Source organism: Mus caroli, unplaced genomic scaffold (genome assembly GCF_978045245.1).
Source record: "Mus caroli unplaced genomic scaffold, Mus_caroli_1 scaffold_16, whole genome shotgun sequence".
NCBI classification, from domain to species: domain Eukaryota; kingdom Metazoa; phylum Chordata; class Mammalia; order Rodentia; family Muridae; genus Mus; species Mus caroli.
Window position 1 is genome coordinate 28,794,642 of NW_028227271.1, and position 16,312 is coordinate 28,810,953.

At 45.4% G+C, this 16,312-nt stretch overlaps 1 protein-coding gene and 1 pseudogene across 1 annotated transcript; one reads left to right on the plus strand and one right to left on the minus strand.

The window, feature by feature from the left end:
• LOC147000752 (lymphocyte antigen 6G-like) overlaps window positions 1-16,312 on the plus strand; it is a 37,985-nt pseudogene that overhangs the window by 2,773 nt on the left and 18,900 nt on the right.
• On the minus strand, window positions 9,797-13,624 carry LOC110288799 (lymphocyte antigen 6F). Its single transcript, XM_029473891.2, has 4 exons — window positions 13,581-13,624; window positions 13,237-13,334; window positions 12,142-12,258; window positions 9,797-10,401 (listed from the first exon to the last, which is right to left on the minus strand). The coding sequence occupies exons 2-4, from the start codon at window positions 13,304-13,306 to the stop codon at window positions 10,184-10,186; spliced, it is 405 nt and encodes a 134-aa protein (XP_029329751.1). The 5' UTR covers window positions 13,307-13,334; window positions 13,581-13,624; the 3' UTR covers window positions 9,797-10,183.

Here is a 16,312-nt window from a genome sequence, read left to right on the forward strand (position 1 = left end):
CTAAGTCTTCCAAGTTCTGATTTTACAAATCTGAGCTACCACGTCTGGCTTCAACAGGCCTTAAAGACAAGTCTGGATCATCCATGCCTAGTGGCATGTGGCCCAGATTTTGGGAAGCTGTGTTATTCCTGCATGAGAAGTAAGTCACTCCCTGGTTTCTTGCAGGCTTTCTCAATTTCCCAGTAAAGTTCAGTCAGTGCCTTCCCTACTGCCCTACTACTCTGGAAAATACCAAGGTAACTGCTGTCAACGTGATGATGCACTGTTGCAACAAAGACTTCTGCAATTGTTACATTCCCTCTCACTTTCCAGTTCTCATCTGAACCATGGCAGGGGTGCTTCTGTTCAGTCTGGTTTCAGTCCTCCAGCAGACCATGCTGTGATGATCCTTCCAATAATCCCCACCCTTGTCCTTTCATCCTCATTTGCAACAATTCTTCCTGGAGCCCTCTAGTGATGAATTATGAGTTACAGAAGCTCCAAAGTGGGGTAGTTTATGGACCACCTTGTTTCACCTTTATATCCCCTGCTGGGTAGGTGCTTCACTCCTCTCTAGGGCTTTCAAATCTGTACTTCCTGAAATGTTCTTTTGTTGTGGCTTGCTGCTCTTGACCTTGGCAGCATGTGGCTAGAACATGGAAGAATTCCAAGATATTATGCCATCACCATCCATGCAGAAATATATGGGGTCCTGCAGGCTTCCCATATGTGCAGCTCAATGTCCCCCTGATGAGTCCAATAAAACCTTTGTTCTCCCAGACAAGGTCTCTGTTTTTTTTTTTTTTTTTTTTTCTACACTGAGTCCACTGAGTCCTGCCTGCCAGTTCACATTTCTGCCATTTCAGCCAACTATACTAACTAGATCATGTTAGCCAGCCCAGTGTAGGGAACACTTAATTTGGGTGGGCTGATGCTGGGGAAAGAGAAAGTGTTCCCCCACTTCCAAAGAACACTTGCTTCTGGTGGGGAAGCACAGGAGATGTGCCCTCATTGGTGTGTGGAGAATGTTCTGTCAGATTTTTTTATTCCAGAGATGGAAGCCATTTTCTGCAGGTGCTCAAGGCTTGGCTCAGAACAAACAGAGTCTCACACTGCCTCTCCTGGAATCCTAGTCTGTATTGGATGCCCCTCAGTGGGCAGGTCTGACTTGACACATTATCAACCAGGGATCCATCATTGAGCCATGAAACTTGAGTCATGAGTAGGAATTCTGGAAATCTCTTCCATATTCACCCTTAATTCTGTTGCAGTCTCTCTGGCTTCTGCTTCCTAGTGTTGGGTTTGCAGGTATGTACTCACCACCACCCTTCCATTCCCTGTGTGTTTAAAAGGGCAGACTGCCCATGGCTTTACTGTGGGGCCCTCAGGCCCTGCAGGAGAGCTGGCCCTGATTGCATGAGCACAAGAGAACAGGTTCTGTTGCCTGTCAGCTGCCACAGACAGGAGAGTTGGCCGTGGCCCCCACCTGGCCAAAGCAGGAGAGCTGGCCTTGGTAGTTTGGGTGCAGGAGAGATGGTGGGATGACCAACTCAATTACCACCTAGGGCTATATTCAGGGCTCAGAGTTGGCCCACCCAACATCTACTCCATCTATGAACTGTTGGTGCAAATGAAGGTGCTGGTTCTGCAGATCTAAAGCTATGGGATCTCCATGACACAGGGCAACAAAATCAGAAATAAATTCTGGGACAAACCCATTTTGATAGTGTAGCAGAAGCCAGTGGTCTCCAACCAGAGAGATGACTCATCAGTGAGTAAAATTGTTTGAAAAAAGGGATATACTGTGTAGAACACTCTGCCAAACCACAGCTACCATGTCAAGATGTTTTCCCTATGTTTTCAGGGGGGATTTGCAATGGGGAAGGATGGCTATCGAGGAATGGGGAGATGAGTAGAATTAAAGTGCATGATGGGAAATTCACAAAGAATCAATAAAAATTTTTCTCAAGTGTGGATGTGCACCTGAGTACCTGTGCTGCATGTGAGTGGGGTAGATGCGATTAAAACATGATGCAATTAAAGGGAAAGCATCAGAGCTCCTCAAGAAGAGACCCGTATATGTCATTGAAGCCATGCTTTGGTGTATACACACACCCACCCACACACACACACACACACACACTCACACACACACACTCACACACACTCACACACACACATCCATACACACACAGACACACACACACTCACACACATACATACATACACACACAGACACACACACTCACACACATACATACATACACACACAGACACACAGACACAGACACACACACACACACACACACACACACCTTCTCTAGTGTAAACACATTGTGGTTCTTCCTCAGATCCATTTCTTAGGTTCTGAGAAAGAAGTGCATTTAGAAGTCCTAAGGTACTCACCCTCTTCAAGTCTTAATACCTGGAGAAATCTTTAATACCTAGTATTTGTTTTTGTTTTATCTCAGACAGTCAGATCATAACACAGGCCTTAGGGACTAGTGAGACCTGACTCATCTGGTTGCTAGGTAAAAATAGCCTCATTCTGTCCAAATACTCTGGCTATGATTGTGTCTGCTTCCAACAGTTGGACAGGAATTCACATACCTGTTTCTTGGCCATAGCTGTCTTGAGTAACACTCAAGTAGGGGACACAAGGGATCTGCGTACATGGATAAGCCCTGGAACTTTAAACACACAGATGACCTCTCCTGGAATGCCAGGACTGGATGTACTTCATGTAGATCACAACCTGGTGATTTTCTGCTATCCTGGAGTCAGTCTTGGCCTGCATCTTCAAGAATTTATGTTTTACTTATCCTAGACGATGTTCCTTTAAAACCTTGACCATTGCTTCTAGGTTATAAATTTCATCCTTCCCATAAATATCATTTGTATGTTACAAAAGCCTAAGTGACTATCTTTGGACCAAGCTGACCCTGACACCCACAGTTATTAAGTTTACCTCAGTCCAATCATTCTTCCTAGACCTTTATCTTGCATATTGTTTCTTAGTGAGTAAGAATACATCTTATGGATGAAGCTATAGGTAAATATCTTCAATATAAACATGTCTTAAGCTTTACAGTATTCATGGGGCTGGGTGGATTGTTATCTGAATACTTCCCCAGAAATGTGTGCTCTGCTTAATTAATTAATTAATTAATTAATTAATTTAATTTTATGGCTGACATAAAATGATCTGGGTCAGATTCTAGAAGAATTAAAAGTCTTATCCCAACACTGCTACTGGTTAAAGCTCATCAGAGTTTTATTCATACATCCTTATTATTTTCCCATACCTATTCTAATGTCTACATACACACACACACACACACACACACACACACACACACACAGAGACACACACACACGCACAGGCACATTCACAGGCACACAGAGACACACACACAAGGTGTAAGTAGAATTAATAGATAAATTGGATGCAACCTCAAGGTCGTCTTGAATGCCAATTTGAGGAAGAATTAGGGCAGGGCTTAGAGGGTAGAGGGTAGAGGGTAGAGGGTAGAGGGTAGAGGGTAGAGGTTAAGGCATAGTAAAGCAGTCCTGGCCAAAGTGGAGTCTAGCTGAGCACTGATAGCAATGTTTTGGAGATCTACTTTGCTGGGAAAAGGAAAATCACTTGTTTTCTTGTGAATTATAGAATCTGATAGAGATGTGAAGGTAGTGTGGATGTGGAATGTGGGAGTGATGGGTACCAGGCAGACTAAGGGAGAAGACACAGTTGAACACTGCAGCCCAGGGAGCCAGTGGGAGCCACAGCTACATGTAGTCCTGGGTGCAGTTATGAGGCTTGCGGGATGAAAAGGGCAGAAGGGATAGGAGAATGGGTGGCTATGAAGCAGTCCTGTACATTGTGATTTGGATTCCTGATACTGCATTTGTTCAAATCACAGCTTACACAGAACAGAGAGCTACCCTAAAAATTATGAAAACCAGGACCTCAGCAGTTAAGAGCATGGACTGTTCTTCCAGAAGACTGGGATTCAATTCCCAGCACCCAGCAGCTTTCTGGCTCACCAGTCTACCTGAATCTGCAAGTGCCAGGGTTCAATGAGAGACCTCCTCTCAGAAATAAAGGTAAAGGCACCATAGGAATGAGGCTCAGGGTTGACCTGTGACCTACACACACACACACACACACACACACACACACACACACACACACACACACACACACCAGGTGCAGTGACCTTTCCTTCCCTGTTCATTGTTGGGATCTCATACATCTGATACCTTGTCCTTCTGAGCCTTATTAAGAATGCCTGCATTTGAAATGTAATGAAGTAAATACCTAATAAAAAAAATTGGAAAAAATAAGAATACTTACTGCTCATCAATGCAGACAGTTTCCCCTTTCCAGGTCAAAAAGAGCTTTTCAAGAATGATGTCATGGGTTGAGGGAGAATCTAAGATTAAAGTACTTGCCATGCAAGTTCAAGGACTGGCATGTTGGGAAAAAAAATAGAATGCCTGGATGGTAGGGTGATGGTGGCACAGGCCCTTAATCTCAGCACTTGGGAGTCAGAGGCAGGCAGTTCTCTGAGTTTGAAGCCAACCTTGTCTACACAGTATGTTCCAGAACAGCCAGATCTATAAAGAGAAACTTTGTTTTAACAAAACAAAAATAAACACAGCCAAAATCAAGAATGCCCAGGTCTCCAGAAAGCCCAGGTTTCCCAGTAGAGTTTCATAGGAATGGAAGAGTTGATGGCCTTTGTCACTTCTTAAATCTGGAATCCTGAGGCAGAAAGTAAAGGCTGTGAAACACTCACATCCCATACCAGCTCATTCAGGGAGCCCCTGGCTCCTTGAATCCAATGCAGAGGAAACCTCAGCTGACCTGTAATCTCCAGCCAGCTGTATAAGCTGAAAATATGGGAATGTTGTACACTCAACTAATTACTGTTCCCTAAGAAGCTTGAGTGTGTGTTTGAAAGATGGCAGCACTCACTACAGGTACCTCTCTTAGTGTGCACCCCTGGACAAGTCCTTTGTGTTGTACTGGGTACAAACCAGCACCATGCCTGAACAATGGGAAGCCAACTCTCCCTTGCCATCAGTGTTGGTCACCATCTAGGGGTTCACATGGATTCCAAACTATTGTAACGTTTTGGAGTTTGTGTTTGTGTGTGCAAGTGTGTGTGTTTGTGTGTGTGTGTGCGTGTATGTCTAGATTTACACATCTTTATATGAAAAAGTCTGTGGAGAGTATCCTATCACTCAGAGTTGAATTTACAGTGCGATGTACTGCCTACATAGGCATTGGGATCCAAAGTCTGTTCCTCATATGGTGTGAATTTGGTCTAATGTACAAATTATGTAAATTGGGTTCCCAAAATTGTATGAGAATCCACATTAAGATACTGAGAGTCCCTGTCCTCAGTTGGTTTGGATAGGTAAATAAAGTTTATGGAGACCAAAGGTTGGAAAAGACACAGAGGCAGGATTTTAGGATTCTCAGTTTAGCAGAGAGAGAGAGAAAGGAGGATTTAGAACCACCATACTGGGAAAGAGGTAAGGTCATGAGAGGTGCAGAAGAGAAAGCATACCAATGATGTAAGAGCCAGGGGAGGGTGGCCCCAGCTCCCCTCCCACCACTGCCTCTAAGGATTTTAGTAAGTAATATCTCAGGAGTATCAGAGGAGATGTGTTAGCCATGTGGAGGTTTGAGAGTGGCCGAACAATTGAGCTGTTTAAGGCGTATTAAAATATAAGGTTGCATGTGTGTCTTTCACTTGTGAACACAGAGCACTGGGGCAAGGGACTCATGGCACCGACACTGAGTCCATTTGTATAGGATTTATCACCTACTGCAGTACTTACCATTGTCTGCTAAGCTATCTCTATAGTTCCATAAATATATTCTGTGTTAGTTACTTTTGTATTTCTGTGGTAAGATCATGGCCATGGCTACTTACAGAAGAGATTATTTGGAGCCTTACAGTTTCACAGGGTTAGAGTCTATGACCATCATGGCTCAGAGCATGGCAGCAGGCAGGTAAAGGTGAAACTGGAGCAGTAGCTGAGAGCTTGTATTTGATCCACCAGCATGAGGCAGAGAAAACCAATTGGGAATGGTGTGGATTTTTGAAACTTGAAAGGCCACCTTCAGTGACACAACTCCTCTGACAAAGCCACATGTCATAATCCTTTCCAATCCCAGTTCCACCAACTGGGGACCAAAATTCAAAACTATGAGCTTATTAAGTCCATTCTCACTCAAGCCCCCACATTAATTAACTGGTAAAAAGAGAGAAGAGAGGGACAGTAAAGAGAAGGAAGGGACAGGGAATAAAGAATGAGCAGGCAGGCTTGGAAAGATAAGTGTCCCATGGTCCCAGTCAGGGGAATGTCTTCAAGGGGACAGTCTTGAAAGACAGACCTGGGAAGAGTGATACATGGAACCAGGTTGCACCTCCAGATTAAGGCAGTATTTCCTAAGGAAACATAGATCTAGGTAAGGTCTATAAGGCCTGCAAAGTTGGTAGGTCACAAGTGTAGGACACACAAGGTGTCCTGATATCTCCAAAGGAGAAACTAACAACACACACATTCTTCTCTTCTTCTTCCTCTTCCTCTCCCACATCCAGACACACACCCAGACACACACATAGACACCCAGACACAGGCACACACACAAACACGAAGACACACACACACACACACTTCACTATTCCCAAACCCCTGCAAGGTGCATCCACACCCATGGAAACCCTAGAGGAGGGAATGCAGATTCTAGGAAGTGCTCTACCTCCTCCCTCAGGCGCCACACTCTGGGAGCAAATGGCTGTGGCATGGCAGGCACTGGGATATGTAGGATCCAGGTAGGACTCAGGCTTCATAGAGACATGACCTGGCTTCTCCTGGTGCTCTGGGCATCACTGGAGTCTGTGTAGCTCCCCTGAGGTGTGATGGCCAAGGTGGTATCAGGTAAGGACTAGACAGGGTAGAAGGGGATGATGGGGCAGGGGTAGGGTGGGAGTTATGACCTGTGCTGGCCACCCACAACCCCATATTCTTGTCCACAGCAGGAAACCTAAGTTGCTTCCAGTACTTCAACGTTTGCTGGGCCAGCAGGTACAGCCCATAGAGTGCCAGCCCAGCAAAAAGTCTGTGTGAGCAACATGGTTCTCGTTTACACAAGTGAGCCTGTTCTCAAGTCTGGACATCTCCAGGACCACTGACAATTCTGGGTCCTGGTTCCACACCCTTAGACCCAACAAGTCCTCTAGGTGCTGGACAATTTGGGAAGGTGTGGTCTTAATTTTGGCTGATCTTTTTTCTCTCCCAATTGCCATATCTGTTCCTATGTCATTGCTTCTAGAAATCTCACCAGGGAAAAAAAATCTCTGATGTGACAATGAATACTGAAGTGAGCCAGCCATTCAGGGATGGGTTTTACAAGGTCACCCACTCACATGGGGCATCATGTGGGGTTGCAGAGGTAGTGAGACCTTAGTTAAGGTCAGCCTTAGGATAAAGGGGAAAAAGCCAATATTACTTGTCCCATCTCCATGAAAAAGAGAAAATATGAAAAAGTCCAGACATGTTGTGAACACACCCATGGTGGCGGTAGTTGCTTTGTCCTGACTCTAGTTCCCTGGGACCCGGAGGATACCTCCTCAGGGCTACCTCCTCTCTGAAGTAAATGTCCTGACACTTGTTGCAAAGTAATTCTTAAACGTTGGGCATCTCTTATTTACTCAAGACTGTTCCTGAGAATAATGCCTTGCTAGCCTAGGACAAGCCCCAGAAGAAGAGGTACAGTGTGAATCTGTAAAACAGGTAGCCTCAGATCCCAGCGGGAACATTCTGAGGGATCTTTCCATATTGCTTTTTTTTTTTTTTTTTGGTCAAGACAGGGTTTCTTTGTGTAGACCTGGCTGTCCTGCAACTCACTCTGTAGACTGGGCTGGCCTCAAACTCAGAAATTCACCTGCCTCTACCTCCCAAGGGCTGGGATTAGAGGTGTGTGCCACCACTGCCTGGTAAGGTGAAGTATTCTTGACTTCGGTGTGCCTGCAGCAGGCAGAAGAAAGCATCTTTCAAGCCTAAGATCATGTACCAAATTCTGGAAGGTGCCAAAGAACTTAACAGAGTGTAGGCTTTAGGCACAGTAGGGTGGATGTCAGTCACTTGGTGGTTTACCTCCCAGGCTGGGCAGTAATCATTAGTGCCCAGCTTCTTAAATGGCAGAAGGGGTGGGCTCAAGGGCAAACAGAACTTATGCATCACCCAAAGCTGGAGGAGATTGGAGATGTGTGGCTCAATTTTTTATGTGCCTCTGGAGATATAGGGTATTGTCTGAAAGACACTGGGGTAGCTTGCACCTTGAGTTCTATCACAACAGGGGGATGATATTTTGCTTTGTCTAAAAAGACTGAAGGGAATGTTTCAAATCACCAAGTCAAGTACTAGTCCTTAGTAAAGGTGGTTTCAAATAATTTATACTCATCATCTAGACTGAAGGGAATGTTTCAAATCACCAAGTCAAGTACTAGTCCTTAGTAAAGGTGGTTTCAAATAATTTATACTCATCATCTAGACTGAAGGGAATGTTTCAAATCACCAAGTCAAGTACTAGTCCTTAGTAAAGGTGGTTTCAAATAATTTATACTCATCATCTAGACTGAAGGGAATGTTTCAAATCACCAAGTCAAGTACTAGTCCTTAGTAAAGGTGGTTTCAAATAATTTATACTCATCATCTAGACTGAAGGGAATGTTTCAAATCACCAAGTCAAGTACTAGTCCTTAGTAAAGGTGGTTTCAAATAATTTATACTCATCATCTAGACTGAAGGGAATGTTTCAAATCACCAAGTCAAGTACTAGTCCTTAGTAAAGGTGGTTTCAAATAATTTATACTCATCATCTAGTCTGGTAGTCAGAACAAGTATGGACTCTCTTTTTGGGCCAGTTAGTTGCGACTTATCAGGCAAGAAGTGTATCTGGTCCCCTATCTTGGAGAATAATTCTTGCCACAAGAGAGGGTAGGGAAAGTCTGGAATGACCATAAATGAATAGGATACCTGGACAAATATGGAAGAAATGTCCAGAATCCCTACTCATGACTCAAGTTTCATGTCCTAACCAACATCTTGGCCACATTCCTGGATCTATACTTGTCCCATGGGAGAAGGCTGCAACGAAGAGGGCTTCCCTTGTTAAATGGTAGATCTAACTTAAAGGAACTTCACCTTGACTAAATCTCAGTTCTTTAGGAACTCCAAGAGCATGGAGTAATTTTCATAGCAAGCAGGTTTCCAGGGTACTGTCCATATCCGTGGATACTACTGATGTTAACTACATAGGTTCTGGTCATCTCTAGGGCAGTAAGATCTCAAGGTGAAAAAGACAGAGCAATGAACAATCCCAGAGTATCAATGTGTCAAGTCAGGCCTTCCCAGTGGAGACCTCCAATATAAATAGGACTCTAGAAGAGTCAGTGTGAGGCTTTGTTCCCTCTGAGACAAGACATGAGCCCCTGCAGGAAATTACTTCCATCTCTAGAGTAAAAGAATCTGACAGGGCAGTTCCTACCCGCCATTGAGAGCTCATCTCCTGGGTTTCCCAACCACAAGCAAGTGCTTTTTGGAAGTGGGGGACCCGCTCATTTCCCCTAGCATCAGTACTGAAGGAAACCTGCCCAAATCAAGTGGTCTCCCTCTCTGAGCTGGCTATCATGAGCTAACTACTATGGCCAGCTGAAAGAGCAGAGATGGGAACTGGCAGGAATGAGTTGGTGGACTCAGTGTAGCAAACGAAAAACTGAGATCTTGGCTGGGAGAACAAAGGGTTTATTGGACTCAACAGGGGGACATAAAGCCACATACATGAGAATCCCGCAGGACCTCAGACACTTATGTGTGGATGGTGATGGCTTAATATCTTGGAATTCTGCCTCTACCCTCTGCTAGCCACGGGCTTCCAGGGCCAAGATTAGCAAGCCACAACAAAATGGCATTCTGGGAAGTACATATCTGAAATTCCTAGAGAGGAGTGGGGCACTTACCATGCAAGGGCTATAAAGTTGAAACAACATATTCCACACACACTACCCACACCTCAGAACTTCAATATCTCATAATTCATCACTAGAGGGCTCCAGGAAGGAATAGTTGCACATGAGGATAAAACAACAAGGGTGGAGGTCCTTGGAAGGACAGGAAGGTCTTTTTACAGCAAGGTCTGCAGGAAGACCAAGCCCAGATTTAACAGAAGCACCCCTGTCATGGTCCAGGTGCTGCCTCCAGTGGAAATTGCTGCATTGCAGAGGTCTTCCTTGCAACAGGAAGTATTCACGTTGACAGTAGTACCCAGGATCTCCATATTTTCAAGATTAGCAGGGCAGAAAGGAAAACAGAGTTTGTTCTTTACTTTCCTTCTTTGAGAGTCTGCAAAACATCAGGAAGTGACTCACTTATTATGCAGGAGCAACAGAGCATCCCAATGTCTGGGCCATAAGCCACCAGGCTGTATTACCCAAACATGTCTCTAAGGCATGTTGAAGCCAGACATGTTAGCTCAGACTTAAAATCCCAGAACTTGGAAGACTGAGGCAGGAGAATTTTTATGAGTTCAATTCCAAACTGGGCTACATGGGGACTATTTCCTTGGGCTACAGTGAGACATTGTCTCAAATAACAAATAAATCAAAAATCAAAACTGTGGGCTGGTAAGGAAGCTTGGTGGATAAAGTGCTTGTGTGCACAAGCATGAGCCCCGAGTTCTCATTACTAGAGCACATCAAAAACATGGGCAGTCATGGTAGCCTACTTATATATCTGTGCTCAGGACATAAGGATTGAGATCCCCAAGGTAAGCTCACAGCCTAGACCAGCTCAATCTGCAAGCTTAGGGTTCAGTGTGAGACACTGCCTCAGTAAATAAAATAGTTGTCACAGAAGATACCCTTCAACTTCTGTATCCCATTCACTTGTACATGCAACCATACATGTGTACACAGGTGTCCTTACACACAATGTGCTGGAGAAGCAGCTGAGTCAGTGAGGTGCTGACCACATTGAAGCCTAAGGACCCAAGTTCAATCCCCACCAACCATGTAAAGTGCTAGCCAAGCTTGGGAGTGCTGGTTATGATCACTGTGCTGGGCCAGGAATTGGTAGGTCCTGGGAACTCCCTGCTAACTCCCTCCACTCTACCCACAACATACTTGGCAAACCCTAGGTCTCAGTGAAAGATCTTATCTCAAAAAAACAAGGTGATTGGGACTGAAGACATGGTTCAGCAATTAAAGCACTTGTTGTTCTTACAGATGTACAGAATTTGGTTCCCAGATGCATATCTTGGTAATTACTACAACCATTAGTAATTCCAATTCCAGGAGATCGGAAACTCATTTGCATAACAAAGTAGACTGTGGCTGAGGAATGGTACTTAAAGATTTCCTATGAAATTTGTATACATTACATTACATATATTCATACATGTGCACCCACATTTTCACACACACACACACACACACACACACACACACACACACCACAAAGACACAGCACACTATATGATCACCCAGTGGCACAGAAGAAAGGGCAACCAGCCTCTCAGACTCTTGCAGTTCCCCAGGCAGTTATATCTAGGAGACCTACTCCAGGAGACAGGCAGGCTGTGGACAGGAACAGTTAACTGGATAGCAGGGTGGGGCTGCTCCTCTCTTGTCTATCTGAGAATATGCCTGGAGACTGGCACTTTGGAGGATCTGATATGTCCTAAGGTCTACTTTCTATCAACATTCCTAAGTCATTCCTTTAGCCTAAACTCCAGATTCCTTCATTATATGCAAAGACTCACTAGATGCTTCCAGCTCTCCTGGTCTGTCAGTGAGCCAGTGAGACCCTAGACGAAACACATGAGTAGGAACATCATCACTTGAGTGCACTGGCGACAGAGGAGGAAGATGAACACTGTGCATGCCAGTGGGCAGCCTTGCTTCATGATCCACATCCCAGCACATCCCTGGACCCCAACAGCCACCACTTTGAACAAATCCCACTCCAAACCCAAGAAAGCTCTGTTTCAAGGGAGGGGAACCATGGTCCTTAACAAGTGTCCAGATCTGATGTTTTCTCCCAAGCTACCCTCAGCCATCTTTATGCAGGCCACAGGGAACTTACCCACAATAAGTTCTACCTGCTGAGAAATGCAGACTGCATCAGGGTAGGGGCAGGTAATTGATTTGCAGGCCATCCCAAGTGGAACTCCCAGGCAGTTATAGCACTCCAGCCCCTGAGCTGAGAAAAAAGCCAATACATGAGGGCTAGTTCATGCCCTTCCTAGAACAGAACCCTTCTCTCCAATGTCTTTACTTCCACGTAGCTGCTGGGTGCTAGGACAGAGCAAGGGTATTACTGCCCAGTCACCTCTGCCAAAAGCAAAAGCGAACCAAGACCTTCCATTGTTCAAGTATGCTCGGCCCTGCTGCCTCAGCTAGCCAAACCCAGCAGAGACCTGCACCCCAAGGGGCATTAGAGGGGCAGTCACCATATTGGAAAGACAAAGATACAAAATGTCTGCTTAAGAGATAAATGGGTGTGTAATAGGTAGTGGGGCCACCAGATGGGGAAGGCTTTTCTGACCTGTCCCACCCTACACCTGCAGAGCTGGCCCCTGTATATTGAAGCATGACAAAGCACTGAATGTCCCAGAGTCCAGCTCAAAGGTCAGACTCACCATGAAGTTTCCTGCAATACACATATAACTAGAAGTATAGGGGTATCTGAAAGCTCAGACCTCTTAGAATAGAGATGTTCTAGCATGTGGGCCTCATGTGGCATGTGCTGGGCATAAGAAAAAGTAAAATGCCAAGACTTAAGGATTCCAAACCCTTGGCTTGGCCACCAGGCCAGAAAAAGAAGCCTCTACCAGTTTGTGTGCACACAGGCCAGAGGCCTGCTTGGTAGAGCAGGGCATCAGGGTTAGAGTCTAAAGGACAGGCTGCTCTGGTGGTCACGGTTTATGGTACAGGTAGTAACATTGAAAAGTCCTTCTGGTATGTAGTGATGATTGCAAGGCAGGTGCTGGCAGGTTTACAGACCCAGTAAAGCACCCAGCATAGGAGGCTTCACCCGTCACAAGCCGATTCCCGATCCCCTGACACCAGCACACCTTGGGCACTGAGCACACAACGGAGGTGCAGGTGTACCCACAACCCTGAGGCAGTTTGCCATCTCCATTTTACCCTCCTGTTCATCTCTCATTTTCCACCTCACCTCTTTCTGCACACAATAGGACCACAAGAAGGATGAGTACACAGGAGTTTGTAGTGTGACAACTGTCCATCCTTGGAGAAGGGCTGCACAGATCAAACCTTGGAAGTTGAAGCCAGTTATTAGATCATCATTCACATCCCTGGGCTCTCACAGGGCTCAGGCATCCAATTTTCCCTCTCTCCACCCCCCCTCCCAGCTTTCCCTGAGGAATTCATGTCTGCCTACTTCTCTCCTCCCCCACCCACCCAGCGTTTCCTTCCTAATCCCACACTCCCAACCCCAGCCCTATCCTGAGGGCTCTTCCCTTTGTCACCTAGCAGCTCCCTCCTGACACCAGTCCTTACTTCCTCTCTGACCAGGTTGCAGGCACAGTGGCAAGGTCTGTCAGATGTGCACTGAAGTAAGTACTTTAATTTCCTTTAGCTCCTCCCAGCTGACATCCTGAAGAGGGAGGGGTTTCTATACTTACTTCCTCCAGGCCAACATGTTTATTGGTTAAGAGTTAGCAAGGTTTATTGGTGACCTGGTCAGCAAGATTTATAGCTGTTGAGGAGGGAGGACCACTCAGTTGGGGAGAAACAATGGTGCTGTAAGAATAAGAGAGCAGAGACGGAGGGGCCACAGTTGGCTTGTGCTTGTCCTCAGAAAGCAAAGGAAGGAGGCAACTTGCTCAGCCTTTTCCTAGTTTTTGTTTGTTTCCCTTCATCTTTTGTTTTTGTTTTTGTTTTTCCAGGCATATTTACTCTGTGTAACTTTGGCTGTCCAGGGACTTGCTCTGTATACCAGGCTGGCTACAACCTATACTTTCAAAGGTGAGTGCTGTAGCTGGTGTTTTTGCCACCACCACCAGGCTTTTTCCTGTTTCAAATTAGAGGGTATGAGTTGCAGTGGCTCAGAGCCCAGGGTCCTCCTTTTTATACGCAGGCAAACAACTGACAAATACCTGGCTCTACAGGGTCTTATATTCAAAAAGTGCAAGTCCTGAGCAAAGAACTTACTGACAACTGGGACGGAAGTTACTAAGCAGTGTCTGATATGTTTGGGTGATATAGGGCTGCAGGTGCTATTAGCCTCTGGTAGCTAGAGTCAAGGCAGTTCTTTTCATGGCACAAGGCTGTTTTTTGCAGAGGGTGAATGACTCCAGTGTCCCTGCTGCCAGAAGCACCATGAAGAAGCCACATGCTATTTCTTCCTGCTCCAGTTTGTATGTGCCCTGTCCCCTCACCTATGAGGTCCTAGTCCAATGTGTCCCAAAAAGGACATAAGTTTCCCTGGCCTTTATGTCACTACCATGTGGCATAGTGTTGTAATAACTCAAACCTTACTAATTAGCCAAATATTGATGGCATCTGTGGCCCAGCCTTGGGATGAGCAGCAGGGCCCCCACAGCAAGCCAGAGTCTCAGTTTCCTAACCTAGTGGAGCTGAGAGCACATTAAGTAGCCCATGTAAGTGTCTAGAAGGCACTGATACAGGTTAGAGTAGGAAGGTTAGGCACCGAATGAGACCTGAGCTGGAAATCATCCCGAGAGATGCCACAACAAATGAACAGGTATGCTCAGAGGACAATGAGTCACAAAATGGACCACAGCATCAGTGAAGGTGAGCACATCCACTTAAGCAGGCAAGGCTGCAAAGGGAAGGAAGCCAGAGGCTCAGAGAACATCAAGCAGATTCTCCTGATGTAAACCACAGGGCAGACCGAAGTGTCTCAGTCTTTCTATCATCTCTAGTTGGCTCTACATGTATATCCAACTCCAGTGTCAAAGTTCTGGGTTATGCAGGATGATTAATCGAAAGAAAGAGAGACTCTGTAGGCTGAAGTCAGAATTCTCAAGGAGCAGTGGGGAATCAACCTTTCCAGGACTGAAAACCAAACCCAAAGACTGATCAAAGCCTTTGCGCCAACCTCAGGAATTCATGACACAATGGTTCTGTTAATATTCTGTTACACTCCAGGGCCTCTATCCTACACTATTACAAAATATCTTCCCTGTTAACCTATAATCCACATTTGCCACCAACATTGCATAATCCAGCACAGTGGTAGGAGGAAGAGAGCAAGCAAGAAATGTTTTCTCTCTAATTCCTTCATTTGTGGTCCTAGGCATTGGCTCATGTATGAACAAGTGTATGTGAAAAAAAGAGGATCAGCCAGCAAACCCCTGCAAACAAACATAGGGCATCAATGAAAGATCCAAGAGACAATCCCTCCCAATTTCACCATCCAATGAGTTTATGGGACTTTTTTTTTTTTTACAGAGGATGGGTGAGGTCACTTACAGGAATATGCATAATTTCTGAGCAGCTAAGTCACAACTAAGTCTCACCCCATCATGTAAGCAGTGTCATCAAGTCCCCGATTCAGTTAATCTTCTGTTTACTCTATAGTCTAGCATCTTCTGAGACTACTTGTGGCTGGAGAAGAGCAGGAAGGCTAATGGCTGTAACTTCAGGTCACAGTACTTCCTTCTGAGTACAGAAAGTTCTGTCTAGTATCACAAACCTGTTGCTGTTTTGCTCTTCAGACTCCATTGCCAGGGCTCCTGGGCCAACATTATTCCTATCTAGGATGGCAATGGGGCCATCACCTTTTCTTTGGAAGAAATGGCCATATAATCAGAGTGTAGAGCACTGTTTTTCTAAAAGCCTTAAACTTGGTGTTCTCATGAATCTTCATCTTTCCACCCAGCACCACTCTTGGGGAAATAGCTTATTTCCACCTAGTGGTGGACTCCTGCCCAAATTACTGACAGACCACTTAAATGAACTCTTAAGGGAGAGGGCAACAGAGTACTTGAGTCATAGGCACAGGAGGAAAGGAATGGTTTAGGAGGTGCCACACTGGGTGCAGGAGCCTTCCAAGTGTATCAGGTAGACTGCCAATCACATGATTTCTAAGAAGACAGTTCTCTGGTGGGGAAATAGAAGCCTAACTGGCTTTATCATGACTTGGCTTTTGTCTCTGTGGAGTTGAGTAGGCCCAAGCCTGATTTGGGTAGGGACCAGCCCCACTCCTGCAGTGCTCTAGGAGTGCTGTCCAGGAATAAGAGCAGTGTTAGCATTTCTTCTAGGCT

What these genes read in the sequence shown, in the direction of transcription:
- LOC110288799 (XM_029473891.2), bottom strand. Translation starts at nt 13,306, where the DNA reads ATGGACAGTTGTCACACTACAAACTCCTGTGTACTCATCCTTCTTGTG. An exon ending in CCTATTGTGTGCAGAAAGAG is followed by an intron (nt 12,259 to 13,236) that starts GTGAGGTGGAAA and finishes CTTTTTTCTCAG; the next exon opens with CTCAGGGGCTGGAGTGCTAT. An exon ending in GCAGGTAGAACTTATTGTGG is followed by an intron (nt 10,402 to 12,141) that starts GTAAGTTCCCTG and finishes GATGTTTTGCAG; the next exon opens with ACTCTCAAAGAAGGAAAGTA.